General features: G+C 39.8%; 1 protein-coding gene across 23 annotated transcripts in view; it reads left to right on the top strand.

Moving 5' to 3' along the window:
• SGIP1 (SH3 domain GRB2 like endophilin interacting protein 1) overlaps nucleotides 1-24,102 on the top strand; it is a 235,964-nt gene that overhangs the window by 135,233 nt on the left and 76,629 nt on the right. For 13 of the 23 annotated variants that reach the window (XM_021096515.1, XM_021096517.1, XM_021096514.1 and 10 more), the window contains 7 exons: nucleotides 5,133-5,144; nucleotides 8,734-8,758; nucleotides 9,705-9,756; nucleotides 11,104-11,189; nucleotides 14,467-14,559; nucleotides 15,929-16,003; nucleotides 18,334-18,834. In XM_021096515.1, coding sequence (XP_020952174.1) covers nucleotides 5,133-5,144; nucleotides 8,734-8,758; nucleotides 9,705-9,756; nucleotides 11,104-11,189; nucleotides 14,467-14,559; nucleotides 15,929-16,003; nucleotides 18,334-18,834 — 844 coding nt within the window. The remainder of the gene's footprint in view (nucleotides 1-5,132; nucleotides 5,145-8,733; nucleotides 8,759-9,704; nucleotides 9,757-11,103; nucleotides 11,190-14,466; nucleotides 14,560-15,928; nucleotides 16,004-18,333; nucleotides 18,835-24,102) is intronic. The other 10 variants (XM_021096532.1, XM_021096536.1, XM_021096534.1 and 7 more) reach the window with 4 other exon arrangements.

Here is a 24,102-nt window from a genome sequence, read left to right as displayed (position 1 = left end):
ATATTTATTATATCATCTTCATCATCTGCATATCTAATAACCGCCTGTGTTTTAATACCTAAGCAAGGTTCTGAATTTTAAAAACAAACCTTTGTGAACCAGGACACGGTCTAATTATGCCCCATGGGGGAAAAAAGGAAGTTGGTCACTAAGTGATTTTACAAGCCTGTTATTAAGGGCTACAGGGTAATTTTGTAAAGAGTCACCTCTTCCTCAGTCACAGGCAGATGATCAAATATTTTAGTATTAAGTTTCATTTATTGCAGTTTCCACTTGGATTAGTCAAGCTACATATACTTACCATGAGCTAGGCAAACTTTTCCAATTTTTTTTTTAATGTACAATATGATAGCTTCCTGAGTGAATGCTCTTGAAGCTGGCCTGAGACAGGGTCGTGGTCTTCTTTTCTTCTTCTTTTTTTAATTAATCAGAAAAATTATCCCCTTCAGGAGTTGTCAGAGACAGTAAAAGAAGATCTTTATAAAATGCCAATCATTTCTTATACAGTCCCGTTTACTCCAGGGTGATTTTCAATGGCAACACAAATCAGATAGGACATGCCTACATCTCTTTTTTAGAGCAACAGTGAAACAGATCTACTGGAAAAAAAAAAAAAAAATCATTGTTCTTGTCTTGGCTGCCTGGTTTATTGGGAACATGTTCCCAGGATGCTGATGCATGATGGCTGATGCCTGGCTAGCACAGACCACCTCTCCACTGAAAAATATGAAAATAATGTGTTTCCCTGTTAAGGGACGACTGAGAAGTGGTTGGTTGACTAAGGAGCGCCTCTAAGGGGACGCTGCAGTAAGTGCTATAACCTTCCACCCTGCGCATTGCCCAATCGTGACAGTCTCTGCACCACGTGCAGGAAATGCTCTTGTAGCAAGTCCATATGATTGGAGGAAGAGCAGGAGACACAGGAAGAACAAAAAAGGGAATAGGAATATCACAAGTTTTCAAAATATAGAGCCAATGATTTTGGCGTTCAAACATAACATTGGTATATATTATAATCATTATTTTTACTAAACCGAATGGGCCACTTTGGAGAAATTGTGAGTCAACTCCACGTCACGTGCTATGTAACATACATATTATCATCGGTGGGCTTCAGCAACCTTTCTTTGTGTTTTGCCAATTTCGCTTATCCTTTTTGACCCTGAATCTCTGACTTAACCAAATTTGGCCACTTCTAATATTGACAGGACTGAGCAGCCTGAGGTTTACCTGTGGTGCTTTAAAAATGTCCTCTTCCTGGTTAATTTTCTTCCTGTTGTTCTTAGAGCAGTCTCAAGGGCAAGTACTCCTTTCCGTTGTTAGCTGTGGGTCTTGAAAGACAAGTCCTCCTCCTGCTTCCCTGTCTCATTTGTCCTTGGCCATGCTCATGTTGGTGAGGCTCAACCCAGTCAACTCTCAGTGATATCCTGGTCAGGAACGGGTTGTTTGTTTTTCTCCCCAAATGGAGTTTCTGAAGATCATCTCTTCCCTTTCCTGTTGGATCTGATAGGCATTCACTGTCATCTGACTTGTAATAGACACAAGAATAAATTTAAATATAGACCAACATGTACAACTGGCCAGGGGGGCATTGGGTCTTCACCCTAGAGCATTTAAAACAAATAAGACGATTGGTCAGGATCGTAATAGTAAACATAATGATCATATAGTCTCATTCTTTCCTAGAAGATTCTCTACCGTGAATCACTGAGTTTGCTGTGACTAGACTGTGTAAAAATAATATTTGTTTGGGGCTTCGTGGTTTTCATGCATTTTCCTCTGTTTCCCTATAGCACTGAATTTTAGCAAAGAGGAAGTTGTAAAGCTTCAAAACCTGAGGCTGGTTATTTAGTAATTTTGACAAGCCGGACAGATTGTGTTTGGTGACTGCTTTTTATAAATTTCTTAAAACACTTAACCCACATTGGTGCATACTAAATTATCCTAGTTAGCTGAATTTAAATGAATCCTTGTGCGCAAAAAATAACAAAACAAAACTAGTGTGGGATAAGGACACCGTGGGTGGGGACATATACTGAAGTAGTTTCTTTTAGAAATACATATTCATATAGCAGAGTATATAAATTTTAGAAACGCAAAATGTTCCAACCAAAGATCTTCATTCTAGTGACCAAATCATAAGTTGGTGGTGTATACCCACTTTGAAAATTGCCTCAGAATATAAAGTAAGACTCATCTCTAAGTCGAACATCAAAAATAAAAGCAGAGGGGGAAATAAACTTTTTCAATACCTTCTCCATAATGCATCAGAAGACCAAGAGAAGTCTAGGAATTGAACAATTAATGTTTAATTAGGAACACAGGAAATTTGTTCAGAAAACAAACAGACCCATTGCAAAGTCCCTGTTTGAGCAATCAAGTGAAGTAATAATAACAGGAGATAAAAAATGTACTGAGAGCTTGTTATGTGAGATACAAATGCCTGCAATCAGAGACAAATTGGCCACCTGCAGATTCTGAATAACTGAATGGATGTTTTGTTTGGTTGCACAGTTAAAAACAATTTCAGTGCCATTTCAAAACCAGAATCTTGAAAAAAAAAAAAAAATCAAGACAGGCATCTTCTCCAACAACTCTGAAGATCTGCAGCATTAGGCCCACTTGTTTTGGTGCTGCAGGCATGAGACAGTAGTGGCCAGTAGTGGCCAGTTCACCAAAACTTTGTGAAACACACGTGCCCTCGAGCACTATACCCGGCTCCTTGCCCTGCATGCTTCTGAGTTTGCAATTTAACAACTCAGAGAATTCAGCATACAGAACATATCAGGATCAGACACTGAATGAGTATTCTTCACCTTTGAAGCAAATTTTATGAATTGGTAGGAAAAAGAAGACTAAAGGCTTCAAAGTTCTTGGGAAATGGCAGGAGAAAGAGTAAAATAAAACTTTTAACGGAAAGGCCCTCCCCTCCTGGCTGATAATGATTTTGCAGTCCTAGTTCAGCAGAGCCTACAGTGGCTTTATGCTCCTTAACGATGATAATTAGCATATAAAAGCCCCTCAATTTGATTTCTGGGATTCCTTTCCTTTTGAAAGTTTCAGATATCTTTTACTTTATGGACCTTCAGGTTTTCTGTGCCTGACCTTTTCACAGCTTTTAGCTGGGTCTTCTGGATTCTGGTCAATAAGCTGTGATGACATGAATCTGAGCAGCTGTTTTTTGATGTTCCTTTTTTTTTAATCCTGTTATCTTTTAACTAGAAAAAATACAAAGAGGAACAATGACTTAGAATATATAGGTTTCTAACTTATTGGACTGAATTTCGGTGAATATAACTGGAATTATTTTGAAAAGCATTGTCCTCTAGAATCTTAAATTAATAAAGCTTCTTGAACTTAAGTTTCTGCCTCTATGTGGTTGCCATGTACATTTTATTTTGTATTATTTCTCATAACCTTTTTGAGGGAAATTGTGTCACTTTTAATCCCTCTGTTATATTTTATGCAGCTTTTAAGAATGAATTGTTTGCTATAAAATTAAAGATAAAATATAAATTTCCACATTTCCTTCTTTAGAGAAGAACTTTAGCCTGGTCATAAAAGAATTATAAAATCTAAATCTTTATATAAAATAGTGCTCAAATTTCTCTCACAACACAGTATGAATTCTTCAGCAAAAGAATTTAAAGCCAGAAATATATATATTAAAAAGTCTTCTTTTTTTCAAATTTTATTTAAATAGTGTCATGCATATAGACAGATTTATAAGAAAGAAGGGATCAATAAGTCAAAAGCAGGAAAATATGACAAAGAGTAAAGTCTAAAATACTACAAGTAAAATTGACCTGTGTAAATATGTCTAAAATCCTAGCTACTTACCAGTAGCCATCTGAGAATTAACCATTCCTGGCTCTCTGCTTTAGGAGTTCTCCAACAATGTCAGGCTTGGTGTCTTAGCAAGAACGTGAGAATTGGAGATCTAAGAATCCAAGATCTAAACTCCGTGTCTGGTTCTACCCATTTCCCAGCTGTGGGTCTCAGAGCCTCATTTCCCTCTTATATCATTGAGGCAGTTGGACTAATATCTATCCATGGAGGCTTCCAGGTATAAAAGGTATAAAAGACTATAGGTTTTATTTCTGGTTTGTGTTCTGGAGAGTAGAACCCTCTTTTTCATTTAAGCAACCGTTTCACTACTTCTGTGCTTCCTGCCTGGATTTTGAGATTTGGCAGCAACTGGATCCCAGGCAGCTTCTGGGAAATTCATGAGCTAACCCATAAACTGAAAGTGAAACTTCAAACAACAGCTCTTTCCCCACTCACATCATAGGCACTCTTGGAACTGCTGAAAATCCTATAGAGGGAGAACGACCAGAGATTGCTGGGGAGTATTAATATCATCCGTGATCAGGGTTGGAGGAGTTGGAGACAGAAGTCACGTGTCAGCAAGCATGTCGTCTTTCTCCAGGCATCATCTGGTCCACCAGCATGCTGTTGGTGCTGGACAGTTTTCATCCTCCCCACCTGTGCTTGTCAGGAGCGCCTCATCATCCGCATCCCATTATATCCGTTGATAGAGGCTCCCCAAATCACCAGGCCAAGAGCATACACTTTAAAAAAAAGTCCTCATCCGCATTCATTCCACAGAACACTAAAGAGAAGAGCCAGGCAGAAAAGAGGTCTTTCTAGTCCTGCTCTCTGATTTTTGGAGACTCTTGATTAAAGCTCCAATACACGGGAAATGCATTATGTCTGTGATGTTTGCTGACCCCCTGTTGGGTGGGGGAACAGTTTTCACTGTAGTGCCTTAGCTCTAAAACTCCCTCCCCAAACAATATGGAGAAAAATTCCTATGACAAGATATTTAAAGCTGTCAGCAAAGTTTTCCTGTATGGTTCTGCTTCATCCTTGTGTACACATATCTGAAACTAGTACATCCTCACTAGTGAAGCTGTGTTATACGATAGATAGAGTCTCCATAAGGTTATCCAGAACCTCCTTATGGTTTAAATAAGCCACAAACACCATGACTGCCTGTCTTCCTTTGGCCTTATTACTTGGAGCCTGTGTTCAGGTAGTTGTTTATGAAATCTTCTATTACCCAAGCCTGTTGACTGATCCATCATTCTCTGACTAGGTGTCTGTTCTCTCTTCCTTTTTGCTGATCACAGAGGCGCAGCCCGGTAAGAACCCTCAACATTTTTACCTTAAACATGTATAGTAATAATGGCCAGGTTGGCTTCTTGCTAAATTTATGCTAACCCAGTATGAATGAGGCAGATGAATTAAAAGTTTAGTCGTTGAAGGCCTCTGGTCTTATATGGGTCAAGAGCATATTTTAGGATCATCAGAGCACTTTTCCATAACAAACTAAATTAATACATAGGTATCTCAACTCTTAGAGCTATATGTGTGTGTGTGTATGCACATGTGTGTGCACAGGCACATGCATGCCTAGGGCCTGAAGATTGTCCAGAAAGCACCATAGAAGTTTAGAGCAAAGTGATAATAAAAAATAAGAAAACCATAAGGAAACAATTTGTAAGCCACATTGTTTTTAAGCCTGAATTTAAAGTAAGTCCCTGGACCATAACTAATATTGGTTAGAATACTTATGTACATTAATACACAATCTTGGGAGGAAGAGACAGACATGCTTTCAAATCAATCTTTCTAGGCTATCGCTGGTATTTATTTCATCAGTGATGACACATCAGTATTAGTTTGTGTTGTCCAAAGTAAATCTCAGTCATTTTCTTCAGGTTGAAAGTGTGATGACTTTGAAGCAACAAAGAGTCACTGCTATGTGTGAAATGACACCCACCTGCCCGGTCAGTCCCTTGAGAGAGAATATGAAACTATTACAATGTTCTCTGAATTAGACCTGTGCCCATTTGATCAGCCAATAACTATTTGAAGCAAATACTCTCCCTTGACTGACAAGCTGTGGTTCTTTGTTTAAGTCACATAGTTGATGATCAAAATTAACGTCTGCAGGTACTACATGGATAATTCTAACCCAGAAGTTAGATAACATCTCAGGTTATGACAAGTTACATCTTTTTTTTTTTTTTTTTAAAGAAAAAGAATGAGGAGTTCCCTGGTGGTTTTGAGGTTTTGTGCATTCACTGCTGAAGCCCAGGTTTAATCCCTGGTTTGGGAACTGAGTTCCCACATCAAGTTGCCACATGCTAAAGCCAAATAATAATAATAATAATAAAGAAATATAGAAAAAGAGCAAATTAACTAATTCAAAATGAGCAAAGTCTATTCATGATTAACCTATAAAGACAACCCTTGGAAGGAGGGAAATGTGGTCACTTAGGGAGGAAAAGGTTTTAGGATTCAATAGGCTTTTTTCCTGAATGTGTTTTGTGTGGTTGACCATCACTTTAACCTTGTTCTAGATTTGTCCTGCTGCGACATCAAGGCCACCAAAGATCTATAGGCTGGATCCGGGGATGAGATTTTCTTTTCTGTTGCTAACGGCTTGCTGCTGATCATTCCAATATCTATTCTTTTCTAAATTGATATGATTTTATTCTTTCTAAACAACAGAGCTTTTTCTTGCATATTTTTGCCATGTCTTACTAGTTCTCGACTGATGACTTTTCATGCATGAGGAATATTTAATAAAATGTTACAGGGGCTTTTGGTCTAGTGCCTTACAACAATAATCAAATGAATGGATACACAAAAAATGATGAATACTGAAGAAGCTTTGTATCTTTCTTGGTTTGATGAGTATTACATTTAAAATAAAGGAGGTAAGACAGAGACTAAGAGGTCTTCAATACAGCCCTCAGGGTCCCTTAACTCCTGAATTTCAGGTCTCACTATATTCAGTGGGTCCTATGCCCTCAATGCCAACCTTGTGATCGGCTACTTGGAACTAAAGCTCCTGATCTTTTCCTTCAGACCTTGACCTTGCTAATAAAAATCTGACTATGGAGTTCCCATCGTGGCTCAGCGGTTAACAAACCCAACTAATATCCACGAGGATGAGGGTTTGATCCCTGGCCTCGCTCAGCAGGTTAAGGATCTGGCATTGCCGTGAGCTGTGGTGTAGGTCGCAGACATGGCTTGGATCTGACTGTGGCTGTGGCTGTGGTGTATGCCACTGGCTATAGCTCCGATTTGACCTCTAGCCTGGGAACCTCCATATGTTTCAGGTGCAGCCCTAAAAAGACACACACACAAAAATCTGGCTGAGACGCTACAACCTAGGAAAACGTTTTAACCTCACTTAAACAATTTGTTCTTTTTTTATTTTGTCTCATTTTCAAAAAGCTAGCCTGCATCCAGACTCCTAGAATGACTATAGCTGATTTAAATGATACTGATTTTAAATGTTTATTCATTTAAATAAGCATGTTAACTTAATTAAATATATCAATTTAAAATGTTCATTTTTAAAAAAAGTATTCATTAAAAATTTTTTTTCCAATGATGTAATCATTCTCTACATGGCACATATGCAGACTCTGTATTATTAGACAAGACAAGCCGGAAAATAGAGTTTGAGAGATTGGACTATTCACTAAAAAGTATCTAGTGGATCCTTATTCAGACTGAAACTGCTCCTGTGTTATAAGTGAGTTCAAAATGAGACGAAATTCTAATAAATTCTTAGGAAAGGAGGAAGAAGTTTCAGGTAGGTCTGTTAAAGAGATGCCACATCTTGTCTGGAGTTGTTAATATTATCATGTTATCATTTGAGAGAAGAAAACATCCGTGACCACCAGGTTAAGCCTTCACCCAAGCAGGAAAGTAAGAACATTTTTTAAAAAATAAATAAAAATAAAATGTGTGTTTGGTTATCACCTACCAAACTCATAGTCACACCTTTTGGAAAACTTTCTTATGCTTTCACCTCCCTGACTTTGAACCCTGCCCCTGTCATTCTTCTAAGGAGATCCCATCTTATGAGGCCACCCTTCTTGTGGTCTGCTTTTCTGGAAGCATCCCAGGCTAAGACTCTTTCACAGTGGTTTTGAATCAGAACGTTTCTTTAATCAACCCTCTGTTATCAAAAAAAATTTCTTCTAGGGCATTATAAATCTGAAAATGACCTTCTCAGATTATTTATTCCTGCCAGGGCTATTTTATTCCTATACGATCACAATGCCTTGAGCTAAAGGAGTGACTTCACGTTGATAGATGGGTGCTCCCCCTGGCAGGCAAGTGGAAGAAATCAGGGTAGGGAGGAAGGGTGGGGAAGAATGGAATTCTCTGGCTCTCAGAATAGAACAGCCCCCTCAGGGGCAGAGTTTTCGAGTTTTCCTTCCTTTTAACATTTGCCTCGTGTATCTTTAAAAAGTGCATTAGTAAACTAATGACTGTTTCTACAAGCAATTTATGGACCCCATCTGGCAAGAGTGGAGCATACTCCTAATACATTCTCTAAATTTTAAACATCAAACGTAAACTTGGATTTACTTTCTTAGCTGCTAGATTTCAAGGTTTTTTAATAGACTATTCAATATTTACTTTAACTTATGAAATCTATTCAGGTAAGGGTTTTTTTCTGGCTCAGAAGACATATTATGTATTCTCTCTTCCTCTCTATAGTCTTTGAGCAAAATGAAAAACTGATTTATGTTGTGCGTGTGTGTCTACAATTTCCAACTGGAATGCAATGCTGAGAAAAAAAATTCATTTTTCCCCATCTGCATTTCTTTGAGTTCAGTTTAATTGCAATGACAGAAATATACATATTGTACATAATATATATGTGGTCCTAAACCTTATAGTGTCTATTTCTAATTCTAGGGTGCAATTAAAAGGAACTTATCCAGTAAGTATGTCTTAGCTACCAGAAATAGAGTATGATTTAAAAGAAGGAGTAGTTCCTTGGATATTGGAGCATATATACCTTTGACTGATACATGTTTGGGCTTGATTTTTAAGGCTTACAAATGTCCTACCTTTACAGCAAAGAAATCTTGTCATGATTCAAGGGCTCAGTGGGTTCTCAGTGATTAATGTTTAAATCCTGGAAGTGAATATGCTTTTGCATAAGCATTGATACTTTATTCCTGTATTTGTCAACTCTCGCTGTGTCATTTGCCTTTAGAAATGAATTTAATCAAATGTGTGTTTGCTGATTGGGGTAGGCAGAGGAGGAAGGCAGAAGGAATTGAAGGCAGATGCAACTGACCCATTCTTGTGTTATTTAATATGAAAAGTTTATTAAACCCAAAGAGATAGTAAATAGATTATAATATACATGTGGCATGATATTCTGCTGCATGTAGCACATTCTAGGAAATCTTAAGTGAATGGTTCCTAGTTAAAGGTGTAACATTTTCTTGGCATTTCAAGAAAAGAACAGACAGAGAATGCTGGATTCATGTACTATGTACATATGGCCTGGCTTAGTGTTCTCTCATAGTAGTTGGAAAGCAGAACTTATCAAGGCAGCAGACACTCAAAGAATGGTGTGCTATTCCACTAAGCTCTGCAGTGTACAAATCTTCTATCTGATGGTTTATCATGGTTATTCCTTGGATAATTAGGTTTTATAAACACCAAAGAAAATGCTACTGCATATGCCTAAAAGATGGCTGCTGTGTTGCCAGGGGAAAGGGTTTGTTTGCTGGGTTTGTTTTGCAACGTTTTCCCATGGAGTTGCTTATTGACGTGACTTAAATCTCTAAGTGTTTCCTAACATAGCTCATAAGACATAAAAGAAAAAGAAATGGTTAAGATATGCTAAAAGCTTCCTTTGTCCCGTGCATCAGGTGAAGAAGTGGCGAGACCTAGGCGTTCCACTCCAACTCCAGAACTCATAAGGTGAGCATGAGAGATGTTAGTTGTGTTTTATGCATGGCTAACAGTTAAGCAAATCTCCTTTGGACCAAAATCTCAGCTCCTCACAACAAAGGGCTTGAGAGAGAGAGAGAGAGAGAGAGAGAGAGAGAGTGTGTGTGTGTGTGTGTGTGTGTCATAGCAGGTTTAAGTATGTTATCATTTCGCATCAATGCAGCATGAGGGAACCCTTTAGGGAGGTACTCCGGAGTCATTTAAAGTAGCATCTATCAGAACATGCAACCTCTCACTAATGAGAGAGAAAGATCTACCTGAAGACGTCATTTGGTGTCTAGAATGCTGATCTGAAATACGGCTGTATGGCCCTACAAAGAGTAGCCTATTATTTGGATACAATTTGGGGATACATTCTACCTGCTCCACACCAAAGAAATCTTCTAGTTTGTTTTTTGGTTTTGGTAAAGCACCGTAGTTTACTCTGTGTATTCCTTGGGATAAGTAAGTATTGTACAAACAAGCACTGTTTCCCCCAAAGACTCCTGCTTCTATTGAAAGGCTGGATTCATTTTCCCTCCTTCTCTAGCCACTCCCCTCTCCTCTTCACCTCTTACCCCCCAACACACACACACACACAGAACTCTTTAGGATCAATGAAGGGCATCAGGTCTAGGGGGGGAATGGAGACACTTATGCAGATTTCCACTAATAGTCAATTTAAGAAATAATTCCTAGAAAGGATGAGCATTTAACTTATGCTTTTCCCCCGGATTTCTCAATGTGCTTCTCCTTCTCAGATGGGCAGTATTAGGATGTAATAATGAATCTACCATGTGGTGAGAGGGAAGTTGAGGGGAAAATGGAAGTTAGAAGTTGGTAGCCTTCGCTTCTTATTCAAACACAAACACAAACTTCCTGGTGGCTCGTTCCTTAACCTCCCTCTGCCTGACTTTCACTAATCACAAGCTGCATTAACTACAGCACAGAGATGTGGCGAAGACAAATATAAGTGATTTTCAAGATCTTCAGAGGAAAAGGTGCTTTGCAATAAACTGTTCTCTCCAGTATTATTTCTTGTAGGTATAGGGAATCGGATGGTTTTGAAAGTTTCTCTCTTTCATCTTATTTCTGTTGGACCAGTCTTTTGGTTCCCCATTGAGAACCAGGAATCTCACTTCCTACAGATGCTTTTGTCCACATACATTTTATAGCTTCAGAAATATACTTTTATCCCTGTGGGAGCTTGAGTAACATACATACATCCATATGTACATAAGTGCACACACATACATCGGCCTTACTGTGAAAAATATTTGAAAGCTTTGTATCTCATTAACATTAATACCCCTTTTCTCAATTTTTTTCTTGATTTAGCAAGAAACCTCCAGATGACACGATGGCGCTCGCTCCCCTCTTTGGCCCACCATTAGAATCAGCTTTTGATGAACAGAAGACAGAAGGTAAGAAAAAGTCTGTCCATCTAGAGATTTGTCGTTCTTTTCAATAAAGTATAACTTACCTAGAGTAAATGTACATGTTTTGAGGCATGTTTTTCATGTATCACCAGATCTTCATGTAAAAGAATAGTTCTGATCTAGGCGTGATATCAGCGTGGCAGTTTAGCTTGCAAACCTCTAGTATCTCAGGAATTGAAACTTTACTCCCAGAAGCACCTAACAGCTCACAAGTTCACTCCTCAAAAGAGGTCGGTAAGAATTACTGCACATCGCTACAACTCGCTGGGTGGGGAGTCGGTGTTCTATGAGCCAAACGGCCATCGTGATGGAGTCAGACCTTCCGAACTCTGCATCGTAGTCACTGTCATTGTGACTGGCCTCTCTGACCACAGTTTCTCTCTTGCCCACCTCATCAGTGCATGTGTCACTTGGATTGCTCACACAGCAGACACTGCTGGAAATCTCCAGACCCAGGAATGACCTTCAATCATTTAGCAACTTAGAACTAAAATGTCATGGGAGAAATACCACTTTGGCTGTTATTGTTGGGTTTACCTATTAAATATTTATGCCTGGCATGAAATATTTAACTTTTACCAATTAGCCATTTTTGGATGGTGGTAAGTAATGTATACCTTGCTGACATAAAACTCTTTATGAAAGGGATCTAATCTATTCTTAAAATGAATTTATCTCCCATGCATGTATCTCCAGCAGCTGTTTTTGCTAATAGGAAATGTTTTTATAAAAATCATATGATTGGAGTTCCCATTGTGACGAAGTGGGAACAAACCCGACTAGTATCCATGAGGACACAGGTTTGATCCCTAGCCTCGATCAGTGAGTTAAGGATCCGGCGTTGCCGTGAGCTGTGGCGTAGGTCAAAGACATAACTCAGATCTGGCATTGCTGTGGCTATGGTGTAGGCTGGCAGCTACAACTCTGATTTGACCCTTCGCCTGGGAATGTCCATATGCCATGGATGTGGCCCTAAAAAGCACACACACACACAAAATTTTAAAATAACAAAGCATTAAAAAAAATGATATGACTTAATAGCATTATGTTATAGGCATAATAAAATGTTATTTTCTTAGGACCCATTGGTGAAGGAAATTAGATTTTAGTGTTAAGGACAATAAGACTTGAAAGCATAATGAGTAGACTGAGCTTGAGTGACAAGAGACTCCAAAGGACAGTGAATTAAACCATATAGAATTTTATTTCTGTTTTATGTAAACAGTCTCACAGTAAACCATACAGAACTTGGCAGGGTGGCTCTGATCTCCTCTGCATGTGGCCTTATCATCTCTGGGTCCAAAGGAGCTGCTCCAGCTCTCAGCATCTCCCGGTCAGAAGACAGGGGGACAGGGGAGAACCAAGGGAACTCACTGCCGGTTCCTGTATGAGCAGAATCTGAATGAGACACACATCACTTCCAACCAGCCCATCAGAAAGAATTTAATGCTATGTGGCCAGTTAAATTTTAACTGCAGAAGAAATGGAGAATGAATCTGGGAGACAGCAGCCAGCCACAAATGAATATTTTTCAATGATGAGGTTAGGAAAATGTATAAGGAACATCCCTAAATACCTGTTCAGTGATTTAAATGTCTACAACTGAGAATCCATAAGTAATAGTGGCCCTGGGATGAGGTTATCAATTGTCTCTTATTAAGTCATCTGTGATCTATCTCACTTTGCATGACATAATGACATGTGGTGACTGAAGGGGGGATTGGATTTGCTGCATTTGAATCTACCTATGGAAAAATGCCTTAACGTTATGGAAACCTGATATACAAAATAGAAAACAATTCTTAAAAATCATTTTCAAAAGGTTGTGTTCCATATGGAACCCATGACAATAAAAAAAATGGTACTCCACATCTTTGGAGAACATTTGCTTTCATGTTAAAACAGAGGTAAGACCATCAATTAAAGGTTCCATCAGAGGTTCATGAGGGAGAGGAGATACACACCTGGTCTTGTCCATGAACCTGGCTTGATTGCTCTGTGGGTAGTGTCAGCCCCTGAAGTTCTGTAAAGTTCCAACACTGCACCAAGCATACCAGTTTTTCCAACATCCACACCCACTTTTCTTACATACTTACTCTTACTTTTTTGACTGATTCTTCTATCACTAGTTTACAAGGTTGAGTGGAAAGAGTGTATTTTTGGAGTTAGGTAGACAGGTCTGGGCTCAGATTTTAGCTCTTCTACCCTCTCCGTGTATGTTGTTAGGCAGATTGTTTAACTGCTATAATCTTTGCTTTCCTCAATATCAATCACATGGTGGTGTGGCGAGGACTAAACTACATCACAATAGCTATTGGTCTTGTCATAAATGTTTTGTATGAATTTTATGTGCATTACATTTATATACATAAGCTCCTTTAATCCTTTGAGTAGCTGTTTGAGATTTTTCTTATTATCTCTACCCTGAAGGAAGGGAGGCCCAAAGGTTACATGAGTTGCCCATGGTCATACAGTAAGTGTGGAGGCTGGATTCAAATCCAAGGCCAACTAACTTCCTAGACTGTGTTTTACAACATAATGAATTACAAGCTGTACTTACCTAGATCCTGGCACATGACAGGTGCTGAGAAGAGCTAGTTCATTACAGTGTTACCATGACAACAAAAAAAACAGAAGGAAGAGACAAAAGAAATGGAAGGAACATTAGACTCCGTGTTCTTAGGCCTGATACCGAACTGCCCTGATGTACTTTAAGATGTCTTGTTTATTTTTCTGGTTGGCTTAGTATATTCACCAAACACTTTTTGAATAATTTCTCTTTCTGATGCTGTAAACGTCTTATTTAAAGACTCCCTAAGAATCTTTAAAGGTGGCAATCACAGTACAGAATTCAGGCATTTTCATTTTTGAAGCACAGTCATAGCAAACTTTAAATAAACCAACTTGAAACAAATGTCCATGGGAGAAATGTCTGTATTTTCAAGTGGGTCCCCAAAACAAGCCTGTACATTCTCCTGACATTTAGCATGTCCTTAAGTGACCAACAAGGAAGAGAATGCAGATGCTGTGTTTTGCAGTTTTTACTTCAGCTATATATGCACACAGACACCCCCTGTGCATGCACACACACAGACACCCCCATTCCTGTTTCCTTTCTCTGCTTGAAAAGAATGATTGCTAGGACTGAGGCAAGACAGAAATAATCTCATGAAGCTCAGCTTTAAACTGAAATTTCAAGTTCTAAAATCAGGGCGTTTCTTTTCTCAGCTCACCCTGGGAAATTTTCTTTTTATGTTTCCAGTTCTTTTAGATCAGCCTGAGATATGGGGTCCAGGCCAACCAATTAATCCCAGCACGGAGTCGCCAAAGTTAACAAGGCCCTTTCCCACTGGAAGTAAGTTATGTGTCTGCTCTGTCTGGAAAAATAAGTGACTCATTTTACTGTCTGTCTGCATAGTGAAATTGGGCACCCCTTCGAAAGTCCACATAAGCAACATTTGGACTGTATAATATTAAGAGGAGACGTTACTCGAAAAGGTTTTAGAATTAAAGGACGCTAGGACAGTTCGTTGAGACCGGAATAATATAATACAGGGAAATTATCAGCTTTGAATCATAGTTTCTTCTGAGATCCCACAGGTTCATTCATTCTTTCAGTAGGAGGATGTAGGCATGAGAAGCAAGTGACCTAAAAACCTGCTATGCTCCAAGCATGGGCAAGCTCCCAACCCAGAGCTGACCAAGTCAGATAAGGTTCTGCCAGTCCTGCAGAACTACTGAGGCTGCAGAGGAGGGAGGGGACACATGGAAAGAGTGGTACTTGGAGAACAAGGGAATGATGCCATATGACAGAGAGACGCTAAGACAGGAGATGAGGGCTCTCCCAGAGCAGAGCCATCAGCTCTGCTTATTCCAGCATCTCAACCCCACTCCAGGTGCTGGGGAAAGAGGTCCCAAAGAAAAAAGCAAACTCCTGAATCTAGCAAACAGAGCAGTGAGAAGAAAACATAGATTAAAGAAACAATAGGGAAAAAAATGTACCCGTTGAAATTCCTAACTTTCCCCACAAAGTGACAAGCCCAGTTCAGAAGGGTGAGTCTCTGGGTTGGGGCTGTAATACATACTTTTTCTATATCAGGGATTTTTTTTTTTAGCTATAATTTTCACCAAAGGAATCTGTTCATTCTTCCTTGACCCAAATCATTTTGCTTCAGACTTTGAACAATATACCTCAACTTAAGACGTATAACTTTGAGAAAGCTTTCCAGACTCAACCCAAACTATAATAGCCTGACTGTATTAAAAATCCCTCCTCTCATCTGAGCCCCTACCCAAGCTGTTTTCATTTTTTTCTGAGGACCCTCTGGATTGTAATTGCCTGTGACCACGATATTCATTCATTCAGTTGTAAATTCCTCAAGGGCAGAAGCTCCTTGTATTCAACTCCATTCCTAGTACAGGGCATAGGATTTAGTTGGCTCTTGATGTTCTCTGGACAAAGGAATAAGTGAATGAAATGATTTTTTTGAAATGATATTATTATTATTATCTGATTTCTTTTAACAAATTCTTATAAAAGGGAAGACTCTGAATGAAGCCTGCTTCAGTACCTTAGTTTTGAACTTAAAAATGTGGGCCATTAGTACTATTCCTTTTCCAACAGTAGGAACATGAATGAAAACCCCAATCCTGCTTATCTGGGGAATATTGTGTAACTTAGAGAGAAAGTGATCAATAATACTTGGCTTCTTATCTCTTGGCAGCACCTCCACCACTGCCTCCAAAAAACGTACCAGCCACCCCACCCCGAACAGGCTCCCCTTTAACCACTGGACCAGGTAAGCTCTATTTTTTCTATTCTGAGATGATGTGGCAGTCAGCAGTGGACCCGGACCTCAACATGCCCTTGATGTGTTGGAAGCTGTAGGCTAGACTAAACATGAAAACGTTTGCCTTTTGTTTTAGTTCCGTTACAATTTACTATGCAGGTAGTGCCTCTCCCAGATTGCATAAAAAGGCTTACTTTCTCAACTCATTTTTTTCTCTGTATAATTTTGTTGGAACGAAGGCCACGTTTACTTGCGAGAGGAAAGGAGAAAAAAAAATCTCAGCATCAAAAGTCTTTGTTTAGTTGACATCTCACATCATTGAATCTCATTTTAATGATTTACAAGGTAAAAATCTTAAGGCATAATTCGTATTTTTCCAAGAACTGATGACTTTTTTCCTAGAATTCAAACTGTGTAGTTCCTAATGCAAATGCAATGATTCCTAGGATGTGCAGCATTCAGGTAAGCTTGAGGGGTGGGGGATTTTTTTCCCAGTGGTCATTAAATATTTATTATCCAACAGCAAAGAGGTGTGTAGGGAGGATGAAATACGGTAAGGAACTGCCGCATGTCTTTAGACAGATAATTTCTAAGGCACATCTTTACCGTCTATTAAAATCAATACTATGTATTCCTACAATTTATAATCTACCTAGCAAGGCAAAAGCATCATAGCTATTTTATGTGTCTGGGCCTGTAAAACGTAGTTCTTTATCACCTTTGGAATTCGATTGCAGCCTGGTGAGTTTGATAGCTATAGAGAGGGGTATTTATCGACAAGAGCAAATGCAAGATGTAGTCATTTATGAAATTTATAGTGACGCGAACCCAACAGAGAGTCATCCAGAATGTCACAAGGAGAGGTGTGTGCAAGTTCAAACCATTTTGGCCCCTTGACTATGTTAGAGATAAATGAACCTACCAGCAACAAAATTATAACTATCATGGGCCATGCGAACGGCTATCCCATTTATCTGTAGCCTTGGAACCTTGAAGGTTAATTCTTTTCAAATGTGAAATATGTAAGTCCTAAGCCAGCTCTTACAGCGAAAAGGTCATTTAAAGGTAACATGGCTTCTGCTCAGGCCTTGCAATTACTTGGGTAACGATTTCTAATTTGAATAACCTTGGGTTTACAAAGAGTACACTGCCTCACATTTCAGTTGTTATCAAGTATTTCCTGCCAAGCTGCAGAAGACAGTTTTAAATGTTTTTTCTCTTATTACTGTAAGAATTGAAAAGACTATCTAATGCTAACATTTAAGCAAAGCAGACTTTTTGTTTCATGATCTCAGATGGATATATAGCAGTTGTGCCTAGGATGCTACAGGTTAGACTTGATGAGAAAAGAAATGATAAAGATGTTTTTATAATTGTCTTTTAAACAGGTATATAAGTAATAGTTCTAATAAGCAGTACTTGTCTCCTCAGTGTCGTGTGTGTGTGTGTGTGTGTGTGTGTGTGTGTGTGTGTGTGTGTGTGTATCTCGGGGGGGGGGTATGTGTCTATAAATATTCGCGTGGTGACATCTTTTTAATCTTTGTGCTGTGTTTCTGGTGTATTTAAGGTGGAGGATAGACAGTTTATTTTGATGTGATTTTTTTGTTTAAATAACATATATTGTCATTAGTTTTGCCAAACATTTTCATTTAAAATGCTAGAGTGGCCAGTCAATTATGAGGGTGATCTCCAGCTACCGAGTCTTTTTCTAGTATGTCCTAGGTATTCTGGTAAGCCAGATTTTCCAAAGGGACCTCCTCTTTGGAATTTGCAGCTCCAGAGCCTGTACGTTTCTGTGAACCTAACACTGCTTTCTCAAAACGAACACACTTTGCACACTGGGAGAAGCCTTGGAGGGCAGTTACACACTCGGTGTTTTCAATCATGGTAGAAATAGCCAACTCAGGTAAATGATAGCAAAAAAGGTGATGCTCAATTGTAGAGGCAGGGGACCTTCCCCTCCCCTTCAACTCCAATCAAGAATTTTTCCATCATGGGAGCTCCCCTCGTGGCACAGTGGTTAATGAATCCGACTAGGAACCATGACGTTGCGGGTTTGATCCCTGGCCTTGCTCAGTGGGTTAAGGATCCGGCGTTGCTGTGGCTCTGGTGTAGGCCAATGGCTACAGCTCCGATTGGACCCCTAGCCTGGGAATCTCCATATGCCCTAGAAAAGGCAAAAAAAAAAAAAAAAAAAGAATTTTTCCATCATGAAGTCTGCCCACCTAGACACCTCAGGAGACAATCTATTTACCAGCCTTTGCCTCGCCCCTCCCACTTCCCCCACAAATAATTTTAACAAAGTAATTAAAGTTTAAAATCAACTACTTTAACCACAGGAAATGACCAGTCAGCCACAGAGGTCAAAATTGAAAAACTACCATCAATCAATGACTTGGACAGCATTTTTGGCCCAGTGTTGTCCCCCAAGTCTGTTGCTGTTAACGCTGAAGATAAGTGGGTCCAATTTTCTGACACATCCCCGGAACGTGTTACTCCAGAGTTGACTCCAAGGGAAAAGGTGGCGTCCCCACCAGCTGCATCAGACAACCCAGCCGACTCCCCAGCTCCCGGCCCCCCGGCTCCCCCTGGCCCGCCAGGCCCCCCAGGACCTCCGGGTCCGCCTCGCAATGTACCATCGCCGCTCAATTTAGAAGAGGTCCAGAAGAAAGTGGCCGAGCAGACCTTCATTAAAGATGATTACTTAGAAACAATCTCCTCTCCGAAAGATTTTGGGTTGGGACAGAGAGCAACGCCGCCTCCCCCACCCCCACCCACCTACAGGACTGTGGTTTCGTCGCCCGGACCCGGCTCGGGCAGTGGTACGGGGACCACCAGTGGTACGTCTTACTGTTTGCGTGTGCTTCGTGTGCCCGGGAATGGCCGTGGCTGCTGCCGTGTGAGCAACACCCTCCTCCTGCCTGGCCGCTGACTTTAGAGCTTCAGCCATCCCTCCTTTGGTGTGGGTGTCCTATGCCCGGTGGCATGTCCCAGTCCATCAAATGCTCGCAGTCATAGTGCAAGTCTGTGGATGTGTCCTGCCCTGTGCTCCCCGCCCTTAGGAGGGCGCTGCCTTCTGCCCTGCCATTAAGTGTATGTTTTTCAGAGAAACCTGCCATGTCATTGTTTAGAATTCAGGAAAGTTCTAGAAAGACAGGTTTCCTAGCGTGAGTTTCACGTTAAGTGTCTGATTTCCTCGTCAGAGGCCTCCCCAAGGGCCCTAGTGTTTTTCTGCTTTACTGAGGTGAAACTGACAAATAAAATTGTAAGATCTTTAAAGTGTACAATGTGATGATGTGATACACACAGACATTGTGGAAGGATTTTTCCCACCCAGTTAATTAGCAGCCCATCACGTCACATATTTACTTTTTTTTTTTTTTTGATGAGACTATTTAAGTTCTACTCTCAGCAAATTTCAATCATACGATACAGTGTTATCAACTGTAGTCACCTATCAACTGTAGTCACCACAGTTGATTACAGATCCTCAGACATTATTCAATTTATCATCGTATACATCTACGCTTGTATGTTTTTCAAGAGCCCTGTTTCTCTGTAGGTCAATGCGTTTCCTAATTTTTTCTGTGTTGCGTTTTTCTTATTGAGAGGGAACGGTGTTAACCCCTATCATTACTTCAGAGAAAAAGGAGGGTGTGAAAAGATTTTAGAGGATAGCAAAAAAAAAAGAATGCCTTACCGCATCCTCAGCCTCATCAAGCTGCTGCTGAAACAAACTGCTCTCTGATGTCGTCATCAACATGCTCATCAGCCTATGAGCTTAACTCCAAGTGTGGTGACAGATGATGGAGCAGGTCAACCAAAACGTACATCTGGGGACTCCACATGCAAACTTTGTTGTTGAATCTGATTTTTTTGGTTTTCCTTATTTGAAACTTCCTTTTGTGTTCTCTATGAAAGGATGATCTGCCATGTATACCAGGGAAAAGATCAAGATTTTTCTAATGTGTCTTCCATATCATTTATTCTACTGGTTCTCATGTTTGTCTGCCAACATCCTCCAATGCCCTCCCTCCTGTTCCTGTGGGTTTTGTTTAGATACCTTCCCAGCGGTGTCAAGAGCTATTTGTGTTTCATTTACTTTGAAAGAGGCGACCAAGTTTAAGTTATTTAGATCTAGTAAGAGACAGAAAGGAAAGGCTTTTGTCTCTAGGCTAATAGTTATCTCTGCTTCCACTTTCAATGGAGTATCTGTCAAGGCGTGTTCTTTGCTAATTGCCCTGTGCTCTAAAGTGAGAGCATGCAAGCCAATCAAGGAGGACTGGAGAGTCACCTGTACTGTAAACAAAACCAGTGTTTTATATCATTAGGTATTCCTGTGCCCAACCAAAAAGGGAAAACCACTCAATACTCAAACAAGTTTGGGAAACATTGTGTTAAAACAAAACCAGTCAGTTTCCTGACCCTGGGACACTCTGAGAGCCTTTATTTTGCCAATACGAACAATAGCTATAGTTTCTTATCCTGGCACCATGCATATCATTTCATCCTCACAACAACCCCATGAGGGAAATATTCTCAGTCACCACTTTTGCAGACACGAAAACCGAGGCTTATGGATGTTAAGTCATTTGACCACATTTACACAGCTAGAGATGATATATTTGGGATCCATTCTCCGGTCTGTCTTATCCCAAGCCTAGGTTCTTAACCACTACGCTCTCCAGACCCTCTTGCAAGGTTTAGTGACAAAACATCCCAAACTTATCTGAAACTGACACCCACCTCTACTGCCCAGTGTCATCAACAACATCACCAAAATTCTCTCCAAACCTATCCTCTGTGCTCCTTTCTATAATTCTGGAGGGTTAGAGCCTCCACCTCTACTGCTTTTTTAGCTCTTTGGGGGGATGTAAGTCTCCTTACTTATCTCTAAAGATAATAAATGACCATTAGGTAAAATTTTACGTTCAGACCTCAATCCCAAAGATGGTTGTCCACTGTCAAAGAGGGGTGTGTTTCCATCTTCTTGGATGGAATTCTTTTTTCTAGGCCATGCTCTGAGTTTTCTGAAATAACTTTTCAAAAAATAAAGCCCCCCTTTCCAATGGCCTGGCCACTCTGCTCTCCTCAAAGCAAGACTTTTAGTCAAGGGAGGGGTGAACAGGTCAGGACAGCTTTGTAATTCACCTCTCTCCTCCAGCACCTTCCACAAGGCTCTGGGAGGTGCTCGCTTCATTGCATTGGCTGACCACTGATCTAATGAGCGAAGACAGCTCTAGATTTCTTTCTGGAATCCTTGGGAGTTTTGTTATTGTTTTAATGTTTAGCTTCCCTATTCTTATTTAAAATCACTTTAAAATGTTACCCGTAAAGACTATTGATTCTTAATAATTGAGTTGGAAAAGAACTATACTTTGCTGGTATCAAAGGATTGAATTTCTAAATGGAAGACAGAACTGGGCCAATGAAGCTCATGAATAAATAAAACTTTGCACCTTTATCTCCTTAATTAAGTCCCAGTTTATTTGCTCGTTAATCTTTTATTGATGAAATATACGCAGACTGGGAGAAATGTAAATTTAGGCTTAAACGAGTAGGATGTAATCTCTGGTTTTAAAGAGTAGCAATGCTTATCCCCACCTGCTTTTTTGTAGCACTTAGCCTGATGGGAATAACTTTCCCTATCCTTCTCAAACTCTGTTTAATTGGATACCATTGTGCCTACTTTTAAAATTTCATTCACAGCAAGATGACTGTCACAGATCGAGTGTCAACAGCACTAACAGCCTGGTGAATCAGGAGAGTTACCTGTTGTTGAGAAAGTTGCAAGTTAAGAATTTGCTCCAAGAACTTTAATTTTCCTGATGGCAAAATTTAAAAATACATAGTTTGGCCAGAATATTGCTTTACTGGAAGGCAGACACTGATTCTTGGCAAAGGCCATCTCTTCTGTGTGGGCTGTGTGCCCAGGGGAGGAGATGCAGAAGGTGTTTTATTGGCCTGCAGCACGTGTGGAGGCCAGGGAGAGAGAGGTGTTAATAAAGACAGAATGTTCAGTGCAACATTTCTCAACTGGGAAAACCAAAGTAGTATTAAAAGATGTTGAACACACACACACATCCATAGACAAATGAGTTGGAACCTACCTGGGGTTGAGTTAAATAAATATATTTCCTAACTACAAGTCTTTTCAGAGAAGCAATATCCAATATGGAAGCTACTAGGTACATGTGGCGTATTTTAATTTTAATGGTAATTAATTTAAATTAAAATGTAAAGTCAGGAGTTCCCTTTGTAGCTCAGCAGTAACGAACCCAACTAGGATCCATGAGGATGCAGGTTTGATCCCTGACCTCACTCCATGGGTTAAGGATCTGGTGTTGCCATGAGCTGTGGTGAAGGTTGCAGATGTAGCTCAGATCTGGTGTTGCTGTGGATGTGACATAGGCTGGCAGCTGCAGCTCCGATTTGACCCCTAGCCTGGGTGGAACTTACATATGCCACAGGTGAGACCCTAGAAAGATAAAAAAAAAAAAAAAAAAAGTAAAAATTGGCTATTTACATGCAGTAGGCATACTTCAGTGTTCAGTGGCCACATGTGGCTAATGACTATCTTAAGGACAGCACTTGTTCTAGAACATTTTCATCATCGTAGAAAGCTCTGTTGGACAGTACTGTTTTAGAGCTTTTAAGGTGCTGGTCACCAAAAAAGAAACATAGTATGAAACCTTCCCCACACATATTTAGTACTTTCTTCAATGAAATGGTGTAACTGTGTTTTAAGAAAAACAAAAGGCTGCTTATATATTTAAAAGGGCATATATTTTAATTTGTTTCATTCTCCCCACAACACTGTGATATATTAACCTCATTTGACAGATAAGGAAATGGAAACTCAAAGATAGGATTTGGCCACGATTGCAAAGCTAATAAAAAGCAAAGCCAAGATCTGCCTGACCTCAGATCCGTTGGATTCAATTTACCAACCCCCCCTACTCCCCTCCCCACCCACAAGGACGCACACACACCAAGAGAGAGGAAGGTTGAAGCCATCTTTATGCGGTCCTGGGGGGCTACCAAAGAGGCCACGATGGAACTTCAGGTTGAGAACAGCAGATGGACTGAGAACATGTCCATGGTTGCCAACTTTTTTGAACTCACAAAACTCAAATAACATACATGTGATTGTTAAACAATGTTGTACAATTATTTTCCAGCATTATTCTTGGGACTAAACATTGCTTGAAGGGGAAATGACAGCATAATTGAAGACCGAAGAATAAGGACAGAGATGCCCAAATAATAACCCTCTCCATTCTCTCAATAGGAAATAATTGTGTAGAAAGACCTAAAAAAAAAAAAAAAAAAAAGTAAAAATCAGTTATTTAGATGCAGAAGGCACAATTCAGTGTTCAGTGGGCACATGTAGCTAATGACTATCTTATTGGGCAGCAAAAAAGGGTGTGAGGCCTAAGTTCCATTGTGAAGTACTCCTCTGGCCCTGGGCACCCTCTGCTGAGTGTGTAGGTTCTGTCAAGCAGGGTTTTACTTCTTAAGCACTCCTTTGGTGTCTTCTAACTCCACAGCAAATCAATGAAATCAATTCAGTAAAGAAAAAGTGAGTTCAACAGGGTGCCCCAAAAGAAAAAGGAAAGCAGTTAACTAGCCACTCTTTTCTTTGCTTTTAGGTATATATGTATCAAAAAACACAGTTTTTATCACCTCAACATCAACTACCTTCTATTTGTATAGTATTTTATAGTTTAGTAAATACTTTAATAAGCACTTTCCATTTTGATCATTACAACTTGCAAGGTAGAAACATGTTTTCTTTTTTAAAACAGGAAGCTGAGGCTCAGAGAAGTCAAAATCCTACAGCAGAGAAGAGGCGGGCAGGGCCAGAACTTTTCATCAGTTTTTTTCAATACTCCACACTCCCTTGATGATAACCCCAAATATTAGTGAAACTGGGTTTTAAAATTTCCCTTCTGGAACTTGTAGGAAAAGGGTGAGCAGCTTACCTTTTCCTGAGATTGACTAGGAAGACTATTTCTTGGAAATATACCCAATAGAGAGACTTTTTGACCCACTCTTATAGCATGGGTTTCCAGCAAAATGGAACCCCCCAAAAAAGTCCCATCAAA

Source organism: Sus scrofa, chromosome 6, assembly GCF_000003025.6.
Source record: "Sus scrofa isolate TJ Tabasco breed Duroc chromosome 6, Sscrofa11.1, whole genome shotgun sequence".
In the NCBI taxonomy this organism is placed as follows: domain Eukaryota; kingdom Metazoa; phylum Chordata; class Mammalia; order Artiodactyla; family Suidae; genus Sus; species Sus scrofa.
This window is presented reverse-complemented; position numbering and strand designations above follow the sequence as displayed.